Source organism: Strigops habroptila, chromosome 12 (genome assembly GCF_004027225.2).
Source record: "Strigops habroptila isolate Jane chromosome 12, bStrHab1.2.pri, whole genome shotgun sequence".
Taxonomy (NCBI): domain Eukaryota; kingdom Metazoa; phylum Chordata; class Aves; order Psittaciformes; family Psittacidae; genus Strigops; species Strigops habroptila.
The window spans coordinates 18,533,981-18,551,477 of record NC_044288.2 but is presented as its reverse complement, the minus strand read 5'-3'; the positions used below and the strand labels follow the sequence as shown (position 1 = coordinate 18,551,477).

The 17,497-nt window shown below is 56.4% G+C and overlaps 1 protein-coding gene across 1 annotated transcript in view; it reads right to left on the bottom strand.

Annotated features, from left to right (window-relative positions):
* Window positions 1-3,602: 3,602 nt before the first annotated feature.
* PPARGC1B (PPARG coactivator 1 beta) overlaps window positions 3,603-17,497 on the bottom strand; it is a 49,043-nt gene continuing 35,148 nt past the window's right edge. Inside the window, exons 4-12 of the mRNA XM_030503852.1 lie at window positions 16,313-16,429; window positions 14,394-15,540; window positions 13,576-13,612; window positions 13,103-13,167; window positions 11,745-12,513; window positions 11,254-11,329; window positions 10,296-10,417; window positions 9,808-9,962; window positions 3,603-8,637 (exon numbers count right to left, since the gene is read on the bottom strand). Coding sequence (XP_030359712.1) covers window positions 8,534-8,637; window positions 9,808-9,962; window positions 10,296-10,417; window positions 11,254-11,329; window positions 11,745-12,513; window positions 13,103-13,167; window positions 13,576-13,612; window positions 14,394-15,540; window positions 16,313-16,429 — 2,592 coding nt within the window. The 3' untranslated portion in view covers window positions 3,603-8,533. The remainder of the gene's footprint in view (window positions 8,638-9,807; window positions 9,963-10,295; window positions 10,418-11,253; window positions 11,330-11,744; window positions 12,514-13,102; window positions 13,168-13,575; window positions 13,613-14,393; window positions 15,541-16,312; window positions 16,430-17,497) is intronic.

The following is a 17,497-nucleotide window of genomic DNA, read 5'->3' as shown; positions in this document are numbered from 1 at the left end:
ACTCTAAATAATCTGCTGGTACCTCCTGGACCGCTTGCATAGCAAAACAGTGCATGGCCACAGCCAAACAGGCTTTGTATCTCTTCCCTTTGGCCTCACAGCTGCACTGGTGTGGGGATCCCCCGCAGTGGCAGCACGGAAGGAAAGGTAAATTCAGTTGCAGGGACAGAGCTTACACCAGAAGCACTGCAGAAAAGCAATAGCCGGTTGCCAGGTGTGTTTATTTTTCTGTATAATTGTTAAATACAGCCGTATTTCAGTGCTGGTTGGCTTTGACTGTAAAAATCCAGCGGGGCAAAGACGGACTTTTGTTTCCAGGAAGTAAGCTGGAAGGTGAGCTGGACCTCAGAGTGAGGATGCTTGGAGCAGAGCAGCGTCCTTCCCTCCACTGCCTGAGTGAACCGGGAAGAGCACCGCATCCCAGCAGGATTCCACAAGTTGTCTTTTCTCCTTGGCCTGCTGAGCTGCTGCCTGGAGCTGACTTTCAGTAGCTGGCAGTGATGAATGGAGATGGTGGTGGTGATGAAAGCCAGGGCTTTCACCCAGGGGTTTGCCCATTTGGCAGTGGGGAGGCAAATCCTTTCCCTTCCTCTGTCCATGCACACACCACTACTTTGCAGACCCACTGCAGCGAAGACTCCAAGTGATCCAAAACCAGTGCAAGCAGATACAGGTCATAGACAGCATGTGCCAGGCTCCAGGGCAATCTAACCCCTCTCTGTGCCCTTCTTTAGCAGGTTCTGCAGGGGCAGTCAGCCGTCGGTGGTTCAGGGGATGCTGGGAGCCTGGGGCTTTGAGTGCACTGCTGCAGTGGGGACAGTTTTCCTCTGAAATCAAGGCTACAGTGAAGGCAATGAAGAGGTCAAGCGCGAGCTGCCCTGCTCTCTCCAGCTGACTGCTGTTCCCTTGGTGCTCAGCCGCTTGCTTGTGGTGATCAAAGCGGGACTGCAGCGGCAAGGAGGGGTCCTTGAGGATGTCAGAGCTGAAAGGGAAGGAGAGACCCTTAGAAAAGGAGAGAGGCAGAGCCTTGCACTGCTGTACAGAGCCAACTGCCTCCTGAGAGCCCCACACCAGCACCTCACCCATTGCAGCCACTGCAGGGGCAGATTTGATGCTGTTGTCCTGGTCATCGAAGGGTCTGTTCAGCCACCGCCAAGCGTGGCCTGTGGTGCAGCACAGGCAGCAAGAGCCCGCAGCTGTAAGGAGCTGGAACCCTCGTTTGGAGTCAGCAGAGTGGTGGGGTTTTGGGGGAGCAGGGTTAGTGCTAGAAAAGCTGGTAGGGAAAGGAAGGTGCTTTCTTACCTGCAGGAAGCTGCTGAGAAACACAAGGGGTCCAAGTCTGAGTCTGAAAAGGTACTTGGTGGCAGAGACAGCATAGGAAAGATTAAACAGCACCTAGGCAAGAACTGAGGAGGAGAGAAAGAGGGAACAGAGATTGCAGGTCCCTGAACCAGCAGCACCCGGGGAAAGCTCTCCATCGGTATTTAAAGGCACCCAGCAAGCAGGAGGTAGGAGTTGTAGGTGTGTTAAGGAGGGAGCTGAAAAGCTGGGGAGGAAATGGGAAGGAAAGCTGAGAGCAGGCCTTTGGGGCTGTGGGCAGCTGTGGCAGCAGTGCAGTGGGGCTAGAGCTGGCAGGGAGCAGAGAAACCAAACCTGCCCTGTTCCTCCCTGCAAAGGCACCTGGGTGGAGCTGGACAACGAGCTGGGACTGATAGAGAGAATGGCAAATGCATATGTTATTCCAAGCATGGCCTCCAGAGCCCCGGGACAGACCTTACATTGCCCAGAAGCTGAGGTCCGTGTTGGGAGCAGGGAGCTCCTGTGCCCAGCAGAGCCCAGGGCAGGACTTGGTGTTGGATGCCACTGCTCAGGGCACGGGTGGGAGCTGGAACTCCAAAGGGCAGCCCAGGAGAGCTCACCCAGCACTGAAATCAATCCCAAGCAATGGGTGCTTCACATGGATCGGGAGCACGAGCCTGGCATGGCATTCCTAGGCATCGCCTTGCTGTGCCCCTGCCCACCCACCAGCCTCTCTGTGGGTGCGTGCCCATGGGGCAGGGGGGTCCCACCAAGCCAGGGGAGCCCAGGGCAGATGCTGTCTCAGTCGGGCAGATGTGGGCACTGCCACGCTGCCCTTGCTGCCCACACTGCCCCTGCTGTGCCTGCTGCCTGCACTGCATGTGCTGCCCGTGCTACCTGCTGCCCATGCTGCCACCCAGCCAAGGTCAGCAGCAGAAGCTGCCCCTGTTCACAAAAGCCCATTACTGACTTATTTTCCCTTCCCACCAGGCACGTAGTGCCTAGCCCAGGAGGTAGCACTGCCTCCCTTCCCTCCAGCAGCCGAAGAGCAGCCGCGTAAGCTGCACCCATCTGTGTGAAAAGAAGATGTTTTTATCACAAAGTTACACCAAAATGAAAACTGTCACATTGGTTTTCTTTCCAAATGGCTGGATGTAATTGCGGGGACTAACAGAGCTGCTGAAGTGATGCTGTGATTCACCAACAGCTCCCTTCACTTTCTAGGTCTGCTTGCAGGATAATACTCAATGTCAGTCCTTTATTTTCTAGGAAGCTGCCTGGGAATGCAGCGCAGGTCAGGCTGGGAGGAAAAACCACAGCTGCGGGTCTGTTCCTCTCTGCAGACCCTTCCTTTGCATGCCCCTGCTCCATCCCGGTGCCCTGCCAGCCAGGCACCCTGCTCCTGTGCACCCACACCAGGCACCCTGCTCCTGTGCACCCACACCAGGCACCCCAACAGCAGCTGCCACCCCGTGTGCCCTCCTTGCACGTGCTGGAGAGGCAGGTCTAGGGCAACTGCCTAAATCAGTGCAAATCTACAGGAAAAAAACAGCTCGACACCTTGCAGACCTCCTTCTGTCAGGTCCTCCTGCCCAGCAGCATCACCACACTGTGCTCCAGGTAAATTCAGTGCACCATATCCGAGCTGGGCAAAGGTGGTGCTGGGCTCCCGGGTGCTGGGTGCTGCAGGAGAGCTGCCCGGGCATTCCATCCCATTCCCTGCACAGCCTGGGCGCCCACGATGACCAGGACACAGGACACCCTGTGCTGGTTCAGTCACCTCGGCCATGTCTCTGGGAGCGCAGGCTGGCTCCCGCAGGACTGCGCTCCTGGCACTGGGGGACTGTACGGTTCCTGCATCACCACCTGGAGTCTTTTCCACACTTTTCCTTGCAATCCAGCCCTTTGCTCTCTTACTCCCACTCAAGCAAATTTGAGCTGTGTGCCCCGCTTCAGTTTTACCCTCCCTGGTCAGGGAGGCTTCTTCTGCAATGGGTCCTGCAGCAGCGGCACCGCTCCCAAAGTCCACAGGACAGAGCCCACGTTTTTCCTGCAGGAGTTAAACTGCAAGAAGCTACATTTGAAATAGCAATATCCAGGGATATTCCTGCATCTCTGGCAGTGGGGCACTGTTGGTGCGAGTGAGCTGGGGCTCCACCACCCCCTTGGCCCCGGCTGTGTCCCCACTGCCCCACTGCCAGCCAGGCCAACACAGGAGAGCACCTTTAGCAAAGCAAAACCACCTCCTTCCCAGAGCAGGCTTGAGCTCATGGAGTAAAGCATCAGCAGCACAGACTTGTTCCTTTTGGGTTTTGTTTCCACTTTATAGTATATATGTTATCGTTTATTTATAGGCAGATCACTTCACTATTTACAGTACATGAGCGTAGAGATTCTACAGTCTTTTTGATGTAAACAAGTAACTCCACGGCAGGGGAGTCTGGAAAAAGAAGCCAGTTCTGAAGTATTTACACAATTTAAAATAGAACTTTTATACCCACCGGATAGATATAGATAATACATTGAGCGATTTGGTTAAATTATCTATGAAACTATAGAATCTGACAATGTAAAAATACAAGAAAACGTTCTCTTGTCTTAGAAGGTAGACAGTTAAATCACACTAGAAATAAATCTCTGTTTTTAAAAATAATAATAACAATAATAATAAAGGAAAGGCATAAGAATCCATGCCGTCTCTGAAGGTGAAAGTATATTACATAAATAAGGACACAACAGAAGGGAACGGGGGAAAAAATGCAGTGAAATATAAAAAAATGCTACCAGTTAACAAAAAAGAAAAGAAAACCAGACTAAAAACTTGATTCTTAATCACAGAGGGATCAATTCTGCTACTTCTACTTACTCTACAAGTAGAAAACTGCAGAGTTAAGTAGCACTCACTCGGCATGAGGAAGGGAGGCAGAATTGGCCCCTGGTAAGTATGAGCAGTGTCCTTTTACTTAAAAAAAAGGAAGAAAAAGACAGAATTTATCATTTTTATATAAATAACAAAGCAGATGTGCCCCTTTTTAGGTGAAATTCTTACACCTTTCTCAAGAAATGCATCAGTTTAATCTTTCTCTCTCTTTCTCACATGCATACACACGCTCCCTCCCCAGCTCAGCGTGTACCGCAGCGTGGCTCTCAGCTCGGTGCCGTGGGCACTGGGGCCAGGCTGCTGCCTCCCCTCCTGCCCCCAGGGGGGGCGAGGGAAGAGGAATGAAACCCAAAGGCTGCATTTGGCTCTGTATTGCTTGAGATTGTCAGGGATGGACTACGACGCTTGGAACGGAAAAGGTGTCAGGGCTCAGCCGATGTACAAGGATGTATCTCAATATTCAGCATACCTCCAAGAAGAAAGAAAGAAAAACCCAAACTCAACCCAAAACAGAAAAGAAAAAGAAGGAAAAAAAAAGTGCTGGTCTGCAATTGCAACACTCCTTTGCATGGACCAGTGCTGAAATCAGACACTCGAGACTGTAATGTGGTGACTGAGCTGCCACTTCATTAAAGACAACGTGCAGCCCAGCCAGCTGCGCTGAGTAGGGATCGGGAGAAACCTTTTCTTTGGGGCAGCATGGAACCAAAAACCCAGGATTGTCCTCTGCATTCAGCCCAGACACTCAGAAATGTTTGCTCCTTCCCACAGAGCCGCAGGGACCCACTGGATTCCAGCCAGGAACCTGGTATCCCACCCTGAACCACGAGCTTCCCTGGGAGAAATCTGTGCAAAAAAGGCAAAGGGGGCATTTTATCACGACACTCTTCACATTCAGCATTTCCCCACAGCACCTGTAGGAAACTGCTGGGGGACATTCTATAGTCATATATGTTTAAAAAAATAAATCTCCTCCTTACTTATTGCCTACCGTAATCCACCCTTTTGCTCCCAGTTCCTCTCTGAAGCAGCACTCCCACCTGCCCCGCAGCCCCGGCCCTCGCAGGCAGCTGGGGCAGCCCCCGCAGGGGCTGGGGTACCAGGCTTCCCTTTTTGGGGTGCCCAGCTCCGAGCTGCACCCGCTGCGATGCCACAGGCTGGGCGGGATGTAAAGCTTGTCCTCAGGGAGGTGATCCCACTCCCTGTCCCCAGCAGCTCCTGCAAAGCACTGGGTGCCACTGGCTTCCCCGGCAGCACGGGCTGCCTCTCCCTGCTTTGCTCCTGCCCCGCTTCCCTGTCAGCATCCGGAACGCTGCTGAGGGAGTGAGCTCTCACCTGCACCTTGTGCCTGAGCGCTCCTTCCTGCCCCTCTGCAGACGTGAGCACTGTGAGCTAAAGACACCTTTATATTAAAAAACTTACATCAAATCAAATTGGGAACTTATTTTTCACCACAAACCCTGCGTGAGGGGTGCTAAACCCAGCAGACCTGTGCGTCTTGAGCTGAACATCCTCTACTCCTAAACTGTGGGGGAAGCCCCTGGGGCAGGCAGCACGTGCCCCCTGCTTTCCCTTGCTGCAGCGATGGGCCACAGTGCCCCTGCACCTTGCACACCTCTAGGCATGGTGCATGGGTCCTGGGGACATTTCCTGGGCGGGAGGGAAAACAAGCCATCCCAATTTAATGGGGAAAGAAAACAACAAAAAACCCAACAAACAAAAAACCCCCCCAAACCCAACCCCACTTACAGGCTTCAGGCACCACAAAGACCACTTATTGCATCTCCTTACCCTATGGGTGCAGTGCTGATGAGCTCTGTGCAGGATGAGCCCTCCCATTCCCAAGCACCAACCTCAGTATCCAGAAGCCAGGCACGGCAGGGGCTGGGGGCTGACCCGGGGTGCCCAGCCACAGGAAAACAATGTGGAATTTCCTATCTGGGTACCCCAAAACCAGTGCTTGGGAAGCGACTGAGGGATCCTCCAGGAGAGGGCTTCCCCAGGTGCTGCACTGACCCTTCCCCTCCGCCACCTTGATGCATCCCTGGCAGGGCCCGGCTGAGCGGGAGATGGAAGAATTCCACTTATTTTGCTTCTTTTTTTGTTGTTTTTTTTTTTTCCTTTTTTGGATTGATCGTTTTCTGAAAAACATCAGCACAGCACAGGACAGTACTACCCACCCTAAATGTGTCGCTATATACATTCTACATAAGCTCTATAGCAATCACATGTAAACATCATCATTGTGAGGAAATACTAGGACAGAAAAAGGCAAAGCTACAATGAGGCAATTGCCAATAGCAGATGCTCAGTCTTGGCCAGAGCTTCTCGTGTTTGCTAAGGTGGGATGAGGAACGGGGAGAGCTTGTGGCAGGAGAGACACCAAACCTTGCTGCTGAGACTGAAATGGCACAAGGGCTGTTCCCTGGCAGCGGTGGTCACCGGCAGCAGGCTGGGGACCTGCAGTTCAAACCCTGCAGTGGCCCGTGGGCCCTTGCACTGCTGGGCTGGTTGTCAGAACCTTGGCTTCCCGAAAGCGGGGAGGAATAGCCAGGTAACTGTGCTGGTATCGGCGCTGCCGGCGCTCCTGCTCCCACCAGAGACCAGCTGCACGCACGGCCCCAGAGCTCAGGGCCTCCTCAGCAGGGCTCAGGCTCTTGGCATCACGTCTTGTGCAATTTCAGAGGCTTTGGTCGTACTCCCTGCAAGACGAAACAGTTCCCACAGCAGGGAAATAAGAATAAAACCCCTAAGTCACGGGGAAGGGAGACCCCAGGAGACTCTAATCTAACTATTGGCAGAGTTAAGGCTATAATATTCTATCTACATAGGATGGCTGAATCCCTAGTGGTCTCTGGGTCTGAAAAATCAATGGAGACGATGGCGATGGCTCGAGGAGCAGCCAGGTTCCCACTCCCTCAGGAAAAGTGCCTCTGGCCAGCTTGCGGTGGGGTTTGCTCCAGCCACAGGCAGGCTCTTTCCATCTCCCACCTCACCTGGAGATGGAGGGCAAGTCTGCAAGCAAATTTCAGGGGGGCTGCTGCTTCAGCATGCCTTCAGTGCAGTGCTGCTGGGCAGCCCCGAGCACCCCCGGCCAGGGGCAGAGCGGGCAAGCGTGCCATGGGGCGCTGGGTGCTAGGGAAGTGTATGGCTTATCAGGTACCAGGCAGAGGACGGATAGGGCAGTGGGGCAGGCAGTCAGTGTGGCTGCCGTGCCACCATCCTGGCCATCTGGGGGCCATCACAGACAGGTCTTCTTGCCCCACTTGCTTTGCAGGGGTGGAAGCAAGCGGGGAGCAAGCTGCTCGGCTTGGCCGCTCTCCCAGTGCCCAAGAAGAGAAGCCAGAGAGAAGCCAGCTCCCCTGCAGGACCTGGAGGTGCCCGTCCCCCAGGCTGTGCCCACAGGACCCACTGGATCAAGCCTGGCCGGCTCAGCCCCCCGGCCCATCTCTCCTGGCTCCAAAGGCAGCGGGGGGCTGGAGCAGCGCTGGCTGGCAGGCGTCGGTCCCACAGCCCCCCAGGTAGCGCATCCTTCTACCACCCCTCTCCTTCACGCCTGCAAAGCTGCCTGGCCCCACGGCGAAAATGGCACGGGGCTGGTGTGCCCCACTGCCCGCCTGTTCCAGCATGCACCAGGACCAAGCTCAGCACCTGGGGCTCAGACCACGCAAGCAAAGAATAATGGCTTCGACTGCAAAGTGGGTGACTCCGACACCACGACCGAGCACCCTGGTTTGCCAGCAGGGCAGGCGGGTGCCCCTGTGCTCCGTGCCTCTGCTCTGACCCCCCATTTGCTCAGTGGCAAGTGCCTCATTACAGTGCATAGTTAAAAATCAAGGAAGCGGTACAATAAATCTGAATTACAGTACATCTGAGCCATAAATACATTTTTTTTTTAAGTATATACTTTTTTTTTTCTCTTCTTCTATTAAAAATTAGTTTATAATCCTGATTCTATTCACAATTAACAATTTCATCATCACACACTATGGACAAAAAAATGTTATGGTGAACACAGCTGCAACTCCACGGCGGGAGCACGGGGAGGAGGGGGCAGGACCGGGATGGGGGAGCGGGGCCAGGGGACTCCTAGGCTCACCCTAAAACAACCAGTCAGCAGCGGAGGGACTAACGTGTGGCAGTGAGACATCAACACCATGGGGACTCACAGACAGAAGCAGCTTTGTTCAATGTAAACATCGATCGGAAGGGACAGCAGTCTCTCTCTCGCGTGCTCTCCTCTCTCGCGCTCGCTCTCTCGCTTTCCGTAGACTGAATAATTTCTTTGAAAACGTAAACATATTGGAAGTGCCTTGACTGAGGTATTGAGGTATTCCTCCAAGGTTAAGGCTGTTACCGATGCAGGCTCAGCTGGGCCTCCTGCAGCAAGCTGTCGAAATCCATGGTCTCGTACTTGCTTTTCACTGGAGCTGGGGAGGACTCCTCCGCGCTGCAATCTGGGAATGGCAGGGACACAGGAGCAGGACATGAGCACGGAGGGAAACTGAGGCATGGCAGGGCACTGCTGCCAGCATGCTGCCTCCCAGCACTGCAGAGCCAGCCTGGGCGAGCACTGATGGCAAAGGGGAGTGGGGACAGTGCTGTCTCTCCTGCTCCCCACAGCACTGCACAGCCACCTACCAACACCTTTATCATGGGGTGCTATCTGTTTCTTATCTTCTCTCTGCCCAAAATGAGGGGCTCTGGGATTTATTTAGATGAAAACGGGCAAAGTCAGAGGGATCGCTGCTCTAAGCAGATGAAATATTACAAGGTGCTAAAAGATCAGGCACGTGTGTCAAACTGGGCATCTAGAGAGAAGTCAAGACTTGGTGCTTTAATTTCTGGATCTCAGTCTCTCAAGCCTGAAGCAGAATACTTGAACCACTGCACCCCTGCAGAGGGTACAGAAATCAATGTGTGCTGTCTGTGAAATACCTGAAGATCACAGCAATGAGGGCTGAGAGAGGCCTGGATCACACTTCTCTTGCAGGACTAGCACAGGGTTTCATTCCTGCCCCTTAGCAAGGGTTCTGCTACCTGTGAGGGCTGGGGTCCAGCGAGACCTGGCTAACACTGTCACTGAGAGCGGCAGGAGGTGCTGCAGAAGCCCATTCAGCACAGGAAGAGTTAATGCAACTGCAGCACATTTCGGTGCCATCATTTTGGCTCAAACGTGCTTGTGCAGCGTGGTGAATCTGTCCTGTGGAGCAGCAAACCACCAGATCACCTCTTGGGCTAATGAAATGTTGCTGATTGCTTTCTCTAACGACTGGGAAGGGACTTCTCTGCTGGAAAGCATCCAGCACTGTGTAAAAACACAGCAGAGACAGGATGGGCTGTGGTCAGCTGAGACCCAGCAGCCCTGGGTTGTGATGCTATGTTTTGCAGCCAGCACACTCCAGGTCCTCACTCCAATTGCTTTTCTTCTCTCCCCCCAGTTTCCCAAGCTATCTGACTGAGCTAAGAGCAGCTACGTGAGCCATAGGAGAGCTGCTGGGCTTTTCCTGCAGGCTCTGAAGATGTTTAAGATCCTTGCCTGACTAGCGTTCAGCAGTGCAATGTGCTGTTCCAGCTCCGTGCTGATAAATGAGATGCTTCGGAAAAAGCAGCTCCTGCTTTCTTACCCAAGTCAGCATATCTGGTCCAGAAGAAGTGCCCGAGGCCACCAGAGCTGAGCTGGAACGAAGGCTCGTTCCTCTTCCGTAGTGAGGTGCCATTCTTCAGAGATAAGGCGGCATGCTCTGAATACCGGTAGGTGATGAAGCCATATTTATCCCCCCTGAGCAACCAGAGAAAGAATTCAAGATGCAACGTGCCCCACAGCTCTGCCCAGCACTGCACCCTCCATCCTGCTGTTCCTCCATCCTGCTTCCCTCTATCCTCCCGGCCCTCCCCATGCCCTCGGACCTGGGCACACACTGCATGTCCCTGCCCAAAGCACTGAGATCATGGGCTTGGCTGAGCGAGGGGGTTGGCGTGGCACAACTGCATCACTCGAGCACACACGGGTGCAGGGGTGACCCTGCACCTCCCTGGCAGTGCTGATGGTGCCTGGGGAGAGGGGTTGTCTGTAGCTGCTGGAGCCCTGGACCGCAGCTTGCTCCCCACTCACCTGTTAGTCCTGGACAGGACCTGACACTCCACGATCTCACCAAACACTTCGAAGCGTTTCTTCAGTTCGCTGGAGTTCATGCTGCTGGCGAGGTTTCTGACGTACACCACCCGGCCTTCCCCCTGGCAAAGCAAGTGAGAAGCTTCAGGCTCCAGGACCCCACACCTCCACGCTGCTGCTGGGCACTGGAAATGTGGGGCTGCTGAGGAGCCCTGCAAACCAGCACTGGGAATCAGGCTGCAGCAGGGCAGCACTACCATGGGCACAGCCTGGCATCTCCAGGGTCTGGCCATCCCCGCTTCAGCTAGCTCATGGGTGACACCCCCAAGACACCACTGCTGCTGGGGACAGCCACATTCAGGCCAAGGCAGCCACCACCCCCTTCTTCTTTTTTAAACTTTTCCTACACTCTTGCAGCTTTTACAGCTTCTCCTGGTGAAGATGCTGGGAAGTATTCCCAAGAATTGCTATGGGCAAAATGAACTTGCATTGCAGGGAAAAATAAAATGCCAGAGGGGCATGCGTGAGCACGTGTGTGCGCACATTACACAGGACCAAGTTATTTCCCACACGCCCACCCTGCACCCAGCTCCCACCTATGGGCACGTGCAGGGTTCCTGGTACCTGAGGCTGCCTCTGCAGCAGGACCACATCTGTAACAGCCGGGCAGCTTCAGGGATTCCCCAGCTCACCCCACTAACTGCCAATGCCAACTGCACTGAAGCACCAGTGTGGGATGCTCCAGCCATTTCTGTGCCAAGGACTCTGTGTATTGCCAATCGCCAGCGGCTTCCGCTTCATACTGGGTTTTTCTCTCCCCCCTCCACCCCCATCTCCTTGTTTAACACTGGCCCTGCACCAAGGGATGCTGAAGCCAGGGCTAATGGACTCCACCACTGCTTTTCCAGAGCAGGAGATGAACTGAGGGCTGGGGATTGCTTTGTCCCTGCTGACTTACGATGGCCTTTTCCCGTCTCTTCTCCATCTGGCCCCGGTGCCTGCTCCCGCCCTGACACTGCTCGCTGTTCTCACACCTGGGAAGCGAGGAAGAGGATGTCAGCCCGAGGGGTGGAACCCGGTGAGAAAGCTTCTAACATCAAAAAGAAACTGAGGTACAGAATCTGCAGCAGCAGGCGGGCAGGCACCCCAGAGCACTGGCAGGCAAGGAGAGATGAAACACTGGAAAGGACACTGGAAAGTCCTTTCTAATAGATGCTGGAGGGGATTCCTAGCCCAGGCACGGCTCCGGCCCCTGCCCACACCCCAGTGGTGCTTCCTCTGGCCATGGCTGATGTTTGCAGCAGCTGCTGTAGTACCATTATTTCAATAGCTTTTCTTTCATTGATGAACATGTTTATTACTTGGGCCAGCAGAGCACAGCCAGCCAGGGCTGCCACAGACCGAGGCAAAAATGCAGTCCCAAGCGCCCCCCCCCACAGCCCCCTGTACCTGAAGGTGCGTCTGCTTGCGGGCGATCGGGACCGGCAGCAGGAAGAGCCCGAGCTGGACCTGCTCCGGGAACAGTAATGCAAACTGGTCCTGGAAAGAGGGTTTCTCCGCAGGCACAGCTTGGTGTTGCCCTGCTCCTCCTCCTCCTCTTCCTCCTCTTCCTCCTCCTCCTCCACAGGGGAGCCGCTCTCACTGCAACTGTCTTCGAAGACGGTGTCGTACTCGGGGGTCTTGCAGAAGACCATGTCCTCGTCATCAAGAGCACTGTCCAGAAAGCCAAAGTGTTTTGTTAAGCTGGCTCTGATCTCCTGGTCTCTCAGCTGCTTGACGCCATCCTTCCACAGCATCTCGCTGCCCGCCTCCTTGTTGCTGAGGTCCAGCCCCTGGTAGTGTGCGGCCGGGACCCTCCTCTTGTGCTCTGTCTCCACTTGGCCCGGGGGCTCCCAGGACTTGAGCACCTTCCTCTGCAGGGCGGCCTCAGGCTTCATGACCTGGCAGTAGTCGTGGTCCCCGAAGGAGCGGGAGAAGGGCCGCTTGAGCAGGCCTTGCTGCTCGGGGAGCACAGGGCGCCCGGCGGCTCGGCTCAGGTGGGCGAACAGCTCTGTCCTCTCAGGGTGCTTCCTGAGGGCTTTCCGGGAGGCTGCTGCATCCCCTGCACCCCCGGCGCTGGGGGCCATCCCGTCCTCCTTCCCCGGCTCCTGCGTGATGTCTGGCTTGTACAGGTCCTCCTCGGCGGGCTTGTACGGTGGAGTGGTGGGTGGGGTGAGACCTAGACCACCCGAACAAAGGGCAGGAGTTAGCTTTGCCCCCACCATCCTGCCCCGTTCTACCCCAGCACTACAGACACTGCAAGGAAGGAGGCTGCTCAGCCCCACAGCCACATCCATACAACCATAGAATGGCTTGGGTTGGAAAGGACCTTAAGATCATTTAGTTCCAACCCCCCTGCCACAGGCAGGGGCACCTTCCACTAGACCAGGTTGTTCAAGGCCCCATCCAACCTGGCCTTGAACACATCATCCATCACATCATCCACTGGCTTTTGGGGAAAAAGAAAGATGCCTGACCCCAGCTGGGACCAGAGGACTCTCCCGTCCCCATGGGCCATGCAAGGGACCTTTGAACAGCTCCCCCATGCCAGATGCACATCCCTGAGCTGCTCGCAGTGCTTGGATGTAAAGGCAGAACATGGGAAGTCTCCTGTGTTTGTGAAGGAAAAGGGGGGTCCGGGTCAGGGGATGAATGTGTCCCCATGGCTGGGCTCAGCTGAAGCTGGTGAACCAGGCTCAATTTAGGGTAAATTTGCCTCCTCCCAGGGAGGATTTTTGCAACACTAAAAAATTAAAAGCCCATCCTACCTGCTGTCCCACACAGCTCCACAGTCAGCATCGGCTCAAAGTTTCTCTTCCCAAAGGTTGGGTCACTGGAGAAGAACAGAAAATAAGGAGATACAAAGTGTTTAGGTGAACCACAGTCCCAAAGGAAGCTGAGAAAACACTGCTTACAAGCAAGGCCTCCCACTGTGCCCTATGGAGTAACCCCATAGAGGGCTGCAGGGGCAGTGGGGTGAGCAGCGTGCCCTCCCCATCCCAGCCAGAGCTCCAGGGCACGTTGTCCCTGGCACGCAGCAATGCTCTGCCCTCGGCCCGGGGCTCTGTGAGCTCCTTGCACCTGAGCGATAGCCACGGCTCCCCACAGCCCACACCCCACTGCAGGGCTCTGTTTGCTCTGCACAAGCAGCTTCGCCTGCTCACTGCAGACACATGCCCAGCCAGCCCCAGCGCGGCGCTTACCAGCCCCAGCGCGGTTCTATAGCCCCATGCGCACTTACGTTTGTGCCAAGGACAGCGTGAGACCCCTGGGTGTTTCTGAAAGGCAGGGAGAGAAGCAGGGTTACCAGCGAGGCTCCTCCAGCGCCTGTGGCAGGAGCCAGGGCCCCGCTGCCCAGCCTGGCCTGGCAGGGTGCTGGGCACCGCCTGCCTGCGAGGCAGCAAACGCTGCCAGGGTTGAGCCATTCCTGCTCACAAAGCACTTGCAGGCAGCTGTGAGTTTGGGGCCCTGATGCAGCTGAACCCGGTGCCAGGCAGAGGGTGACCCTGCAGGGAAGAGGGACCTGAAGGGATGGGGCAGCCTGGTCCCTGCTGGGTTAGTGCTACACTGACTCCTTCATAGAATCATAGAACGGTTTGATTTGGAAAGGACATTAAGATCATCTAGTTCCAACCCCCTGCCATGGGCAGGGATGCGTCACACCAGACCATGTTGCCCAAGGCTCTGCCCAACCTGGCCTCGAACAGTGCCAGGGATGCAGCATTCACCACTTCTCTGGGCAACTTGTTCCAGTGCCTCACCACCCTCAAAGTAAATTCATCTTGTTTTAAGGATGGGGAAACTGAGGCAGAAGGCTCCCATGTATTGAAAGAGCACTCCAAAACCAGACCAGGCCCCCAACTCCTCATGCATGGGACCCCACAGCCAACCAGCACGTGTCAGGGCTCTGCTGTGCTTGAGGCCACTCACAGCTTCACTGCCGAGTGCCAAGTGCCTGGCCAGCAGCACTTGCCCATGGCAGGGACAGCACAGACAGTACTCGAGGCAGTGCAGGCACACCAGGGCTGGGAGAACAGTGGCAGCACCCGGGCCTCTCACCTGCTTGCTCCAGGAGGACACAGCGCCGGATCTCAGCCCCGTCGCCCACCTCGCCGTCCCCTGGGGAGCCCAGGGAGAGGGGCTGGGGCTCTGCCGGTGCTGCCGTGCCCCCCACCTCCACTTCAGCTGCAGGCTCTTCAGTGGAGAAGCCCTCCAGCGCTGGGCACGGTGTGGGCTGTCTGCAGGGCAGGGTATCCCGGGAGCTGCGGCCATCCCCTGCCTCCCGAGGGATGGAGAGCTCGGGGGGCGGCTCGTCGAGGAAGGAGAGCCAGTGGCCGAGCTCAGGGTTGAGTCTCTTGGACCGACGGACAGCAGAAACAGTGCTCTCCTGCTTGCGGGCCGCCTTCCCCACGGCTGCACCCGCGGTGCCCACATGCTTCCCAGCATCGTCCTCGAGGCCACCCAGCTCCTGCGGTGCCTCTGCCTCAGCGCCGGGGCTGTGCCGCGGCTCACCCTTCTCTGGTGCTGTTTTGGCTCTAGATGTGCAGGTCCCAACAGCATCCTCCCCATCCCGGGTCAGTGGCACAGGGGAGCGGGAGCCGGGTGGCCGCGCCAGGGCAGCGTACACAGGCTTGCCCAGGCGGTATGGCTTGCTCACGTCGCACAGCAGGTCCCGTGCCAGCAGTTCCTTCAGGATGGAGAAGGATGCTCCAGGCTTCTTGCAGCCCCCGTCCATCTGCCAGGTGCAGCCCAGCTGGCTCTGCGCGCCCCCAGGGGTACCTGGCTGTGCAGGGCAGTCCGGTTTGGCTCTCTTGTAGGGGCTGCTGCAGGGCTGGGGCTTGGCATCGGCAGCGTCGCGGGTGGGCAGCTTCCGTGGCGGCAGGCAGTAGGTGTGCATGTAGCGGATGAGCTCCACCACCGAGTGCATCTCCGCCTCGCAGAAGAACTGGCTGCCGGAGCCATCCTCTGCTGAGGATGGGGGGGTCACCGAGTCGCTGGAGCTCAAAGAGTCCTCACTGGAGTCGCTGTCATCCTCGTGATGGGTGCAGTCACCAGGGGACGGGTGGTGGCTGCCGCTGGGGCACTCCTCGGGCGCCCGGGGGGCCTGGGGGCAGGAGGCGGTGGAGGTGAGGTGTCGGTGCAGCTCGGAGCAGCTGCGGCTCTGCGCCTGCGGGATGCTCACCCTCCTGTCCCGGGGACCCTCCACCTTCGGAGAGGAGAGAGGAGAAAGTCAGCTTGTGTCAGGTCACAGCCCCAACCTGACGCAAGCACCAGGCACAGGGGGAGAAGCCCCCCAGACTGACAGAGCCACTGCCCATCTTCGAATCCCTGGTTCCAGCCCCCCGGCATCCCAACCTGCCTGGGGTCAGCCTCACATCCCAGAAGGGTTCCACTGGGCACTCCAACCACCCTGAGTGCTGCCCCCCCAGCAGCCAGCGTGCAATGATGCTCCTCCCCAGAAGGGCTTTGCTGCTCTTCCCAGGCAATCTAATTTGCTGGGCCTAATGCACAGTTACCATTAGCAAAGTGGAAAAATCTTTGCTGGCAACTTCTGCTGGGATTCAGGAGATTATCTTAAGTGAAGGGGTCGGCTCTGCAGCTCTCCCCATCCAATGGCTCCTGCCTTGGGCTGCAGATCAGTGGGAACCTGGACAGCCAGGGAGCACACATGGCTTTCACAAACCAGCGCTTAGGGAAGCCAGGAGAGAGGCCTGACCCCATGGGATGCAAATGAGATCCAGACCTTTTTCAGCCCAGCGCAAAGTCTGAAGGCTTATCTGAGCAGCCCCAGCGCAGGCAGGGATGGGAACACCATGCACTGCCGTGCTGGTGGTGATGGTCCCTGCCTGTCCCCAGCCCCTGCCCCAGCTCACAGCCTGCCCGTGCTCCCCAACACCATCCTTCCCATGACCTCCTTTAGAATGGCTCCCGAAAGGTGGGCACTGGATGGCCTCGAGCTCTGCCCGCTGAGGACGTACCTTTGTGCAGGGCCGTGTGGGTCGGGACTTAGGGGTCCCCGGGCGCCGGGTGCTCCCATCCCGCTGAGCCTCACAGCTTGGGGGCACGTGTGATGGAGAGAGGAGCAACTTCTTCAGCTGCAAAGAGAAGCGGCAAGAAAAGGAGTCGGCATCGCAGTGAGGGCAGGAGAAAGTGCCGGCAGGGCCGCAGTCCCCCGGCTCACGCCGCGCTGGGCTGCACGTCCATTGCTGAACGTGCAACCCAAAGATGGGGGAGGAAAAATAAAATCACAGGGAGGCGTTTCCCACACCCAGTGCACCCCCAAGCAGGTTGGGGTGGTGGGGACATGAGGGAATTTACTTCCTAGGGGCATCCCTACTCTCATGGCACAGAGGAGCTGTTGTATCCAAACTTCCCACTCTATCAGTTCTGCCCTGAGGTGACAGAGTCTTTACACTGGCGTAAGTGGTGGGTTTGGACAGCTCGCTTAGGTCCCATGCAAGGCTCATTTAGCTAAAACATCCAGAGGGCCTGGGCTCATTAATGAGCTTTCAAGGCTTTTTGCAGATGCAAGCCCCTGTGGGACCTGTTGGGGATCTTCCCCAACACGCTCTGTCAAGCCCATGGGTGGTGAGAGTGGGGTTTTCCCTGGGTTACCCACAGGGCCACCACTTCTGATGGCAAGGTCAGCTTATCATTTTTTTCTACTCAAACCCATTTTTGCTTAGGGGAAGGAAAAAACCCCCATACCCCACACCCAGCCATTCCACCCATGTCGCACTAACAACTGAAGGTGACAACAGCTCAACAGCAAGACGACTGCTTAGGGGCCAGGGAACTGCACGGAGGAGACAGATCTGGGGCTCCTGCGCTGGCCGCTGGGCACAGAGCCCTGGGACAGGCATGGGGGGGCTTTAAGGAGTGACAGAAATAGGGGGTGCCCGGGTCAGGGTCTGCTGGGAAACATGAACCAGGGCACCCACAGGTTTAGGTGTGCAGCTCCTGTTGGTGGAAGCAACCAGCACCCTTTCCCCCCCACCCCTGCAACGTATACATCCTATATATACACATACATGTCGTGTGTGATATATACCCCCCCGCGCAGGGCAGTGGAAATGCACGCTCTCACCACTGGATGTCACTCCTCCCCATCACAGCCCCGGCTTTTGGGGACACCCCGGGCCAGGCTGGGGGTCCCTGGCTGG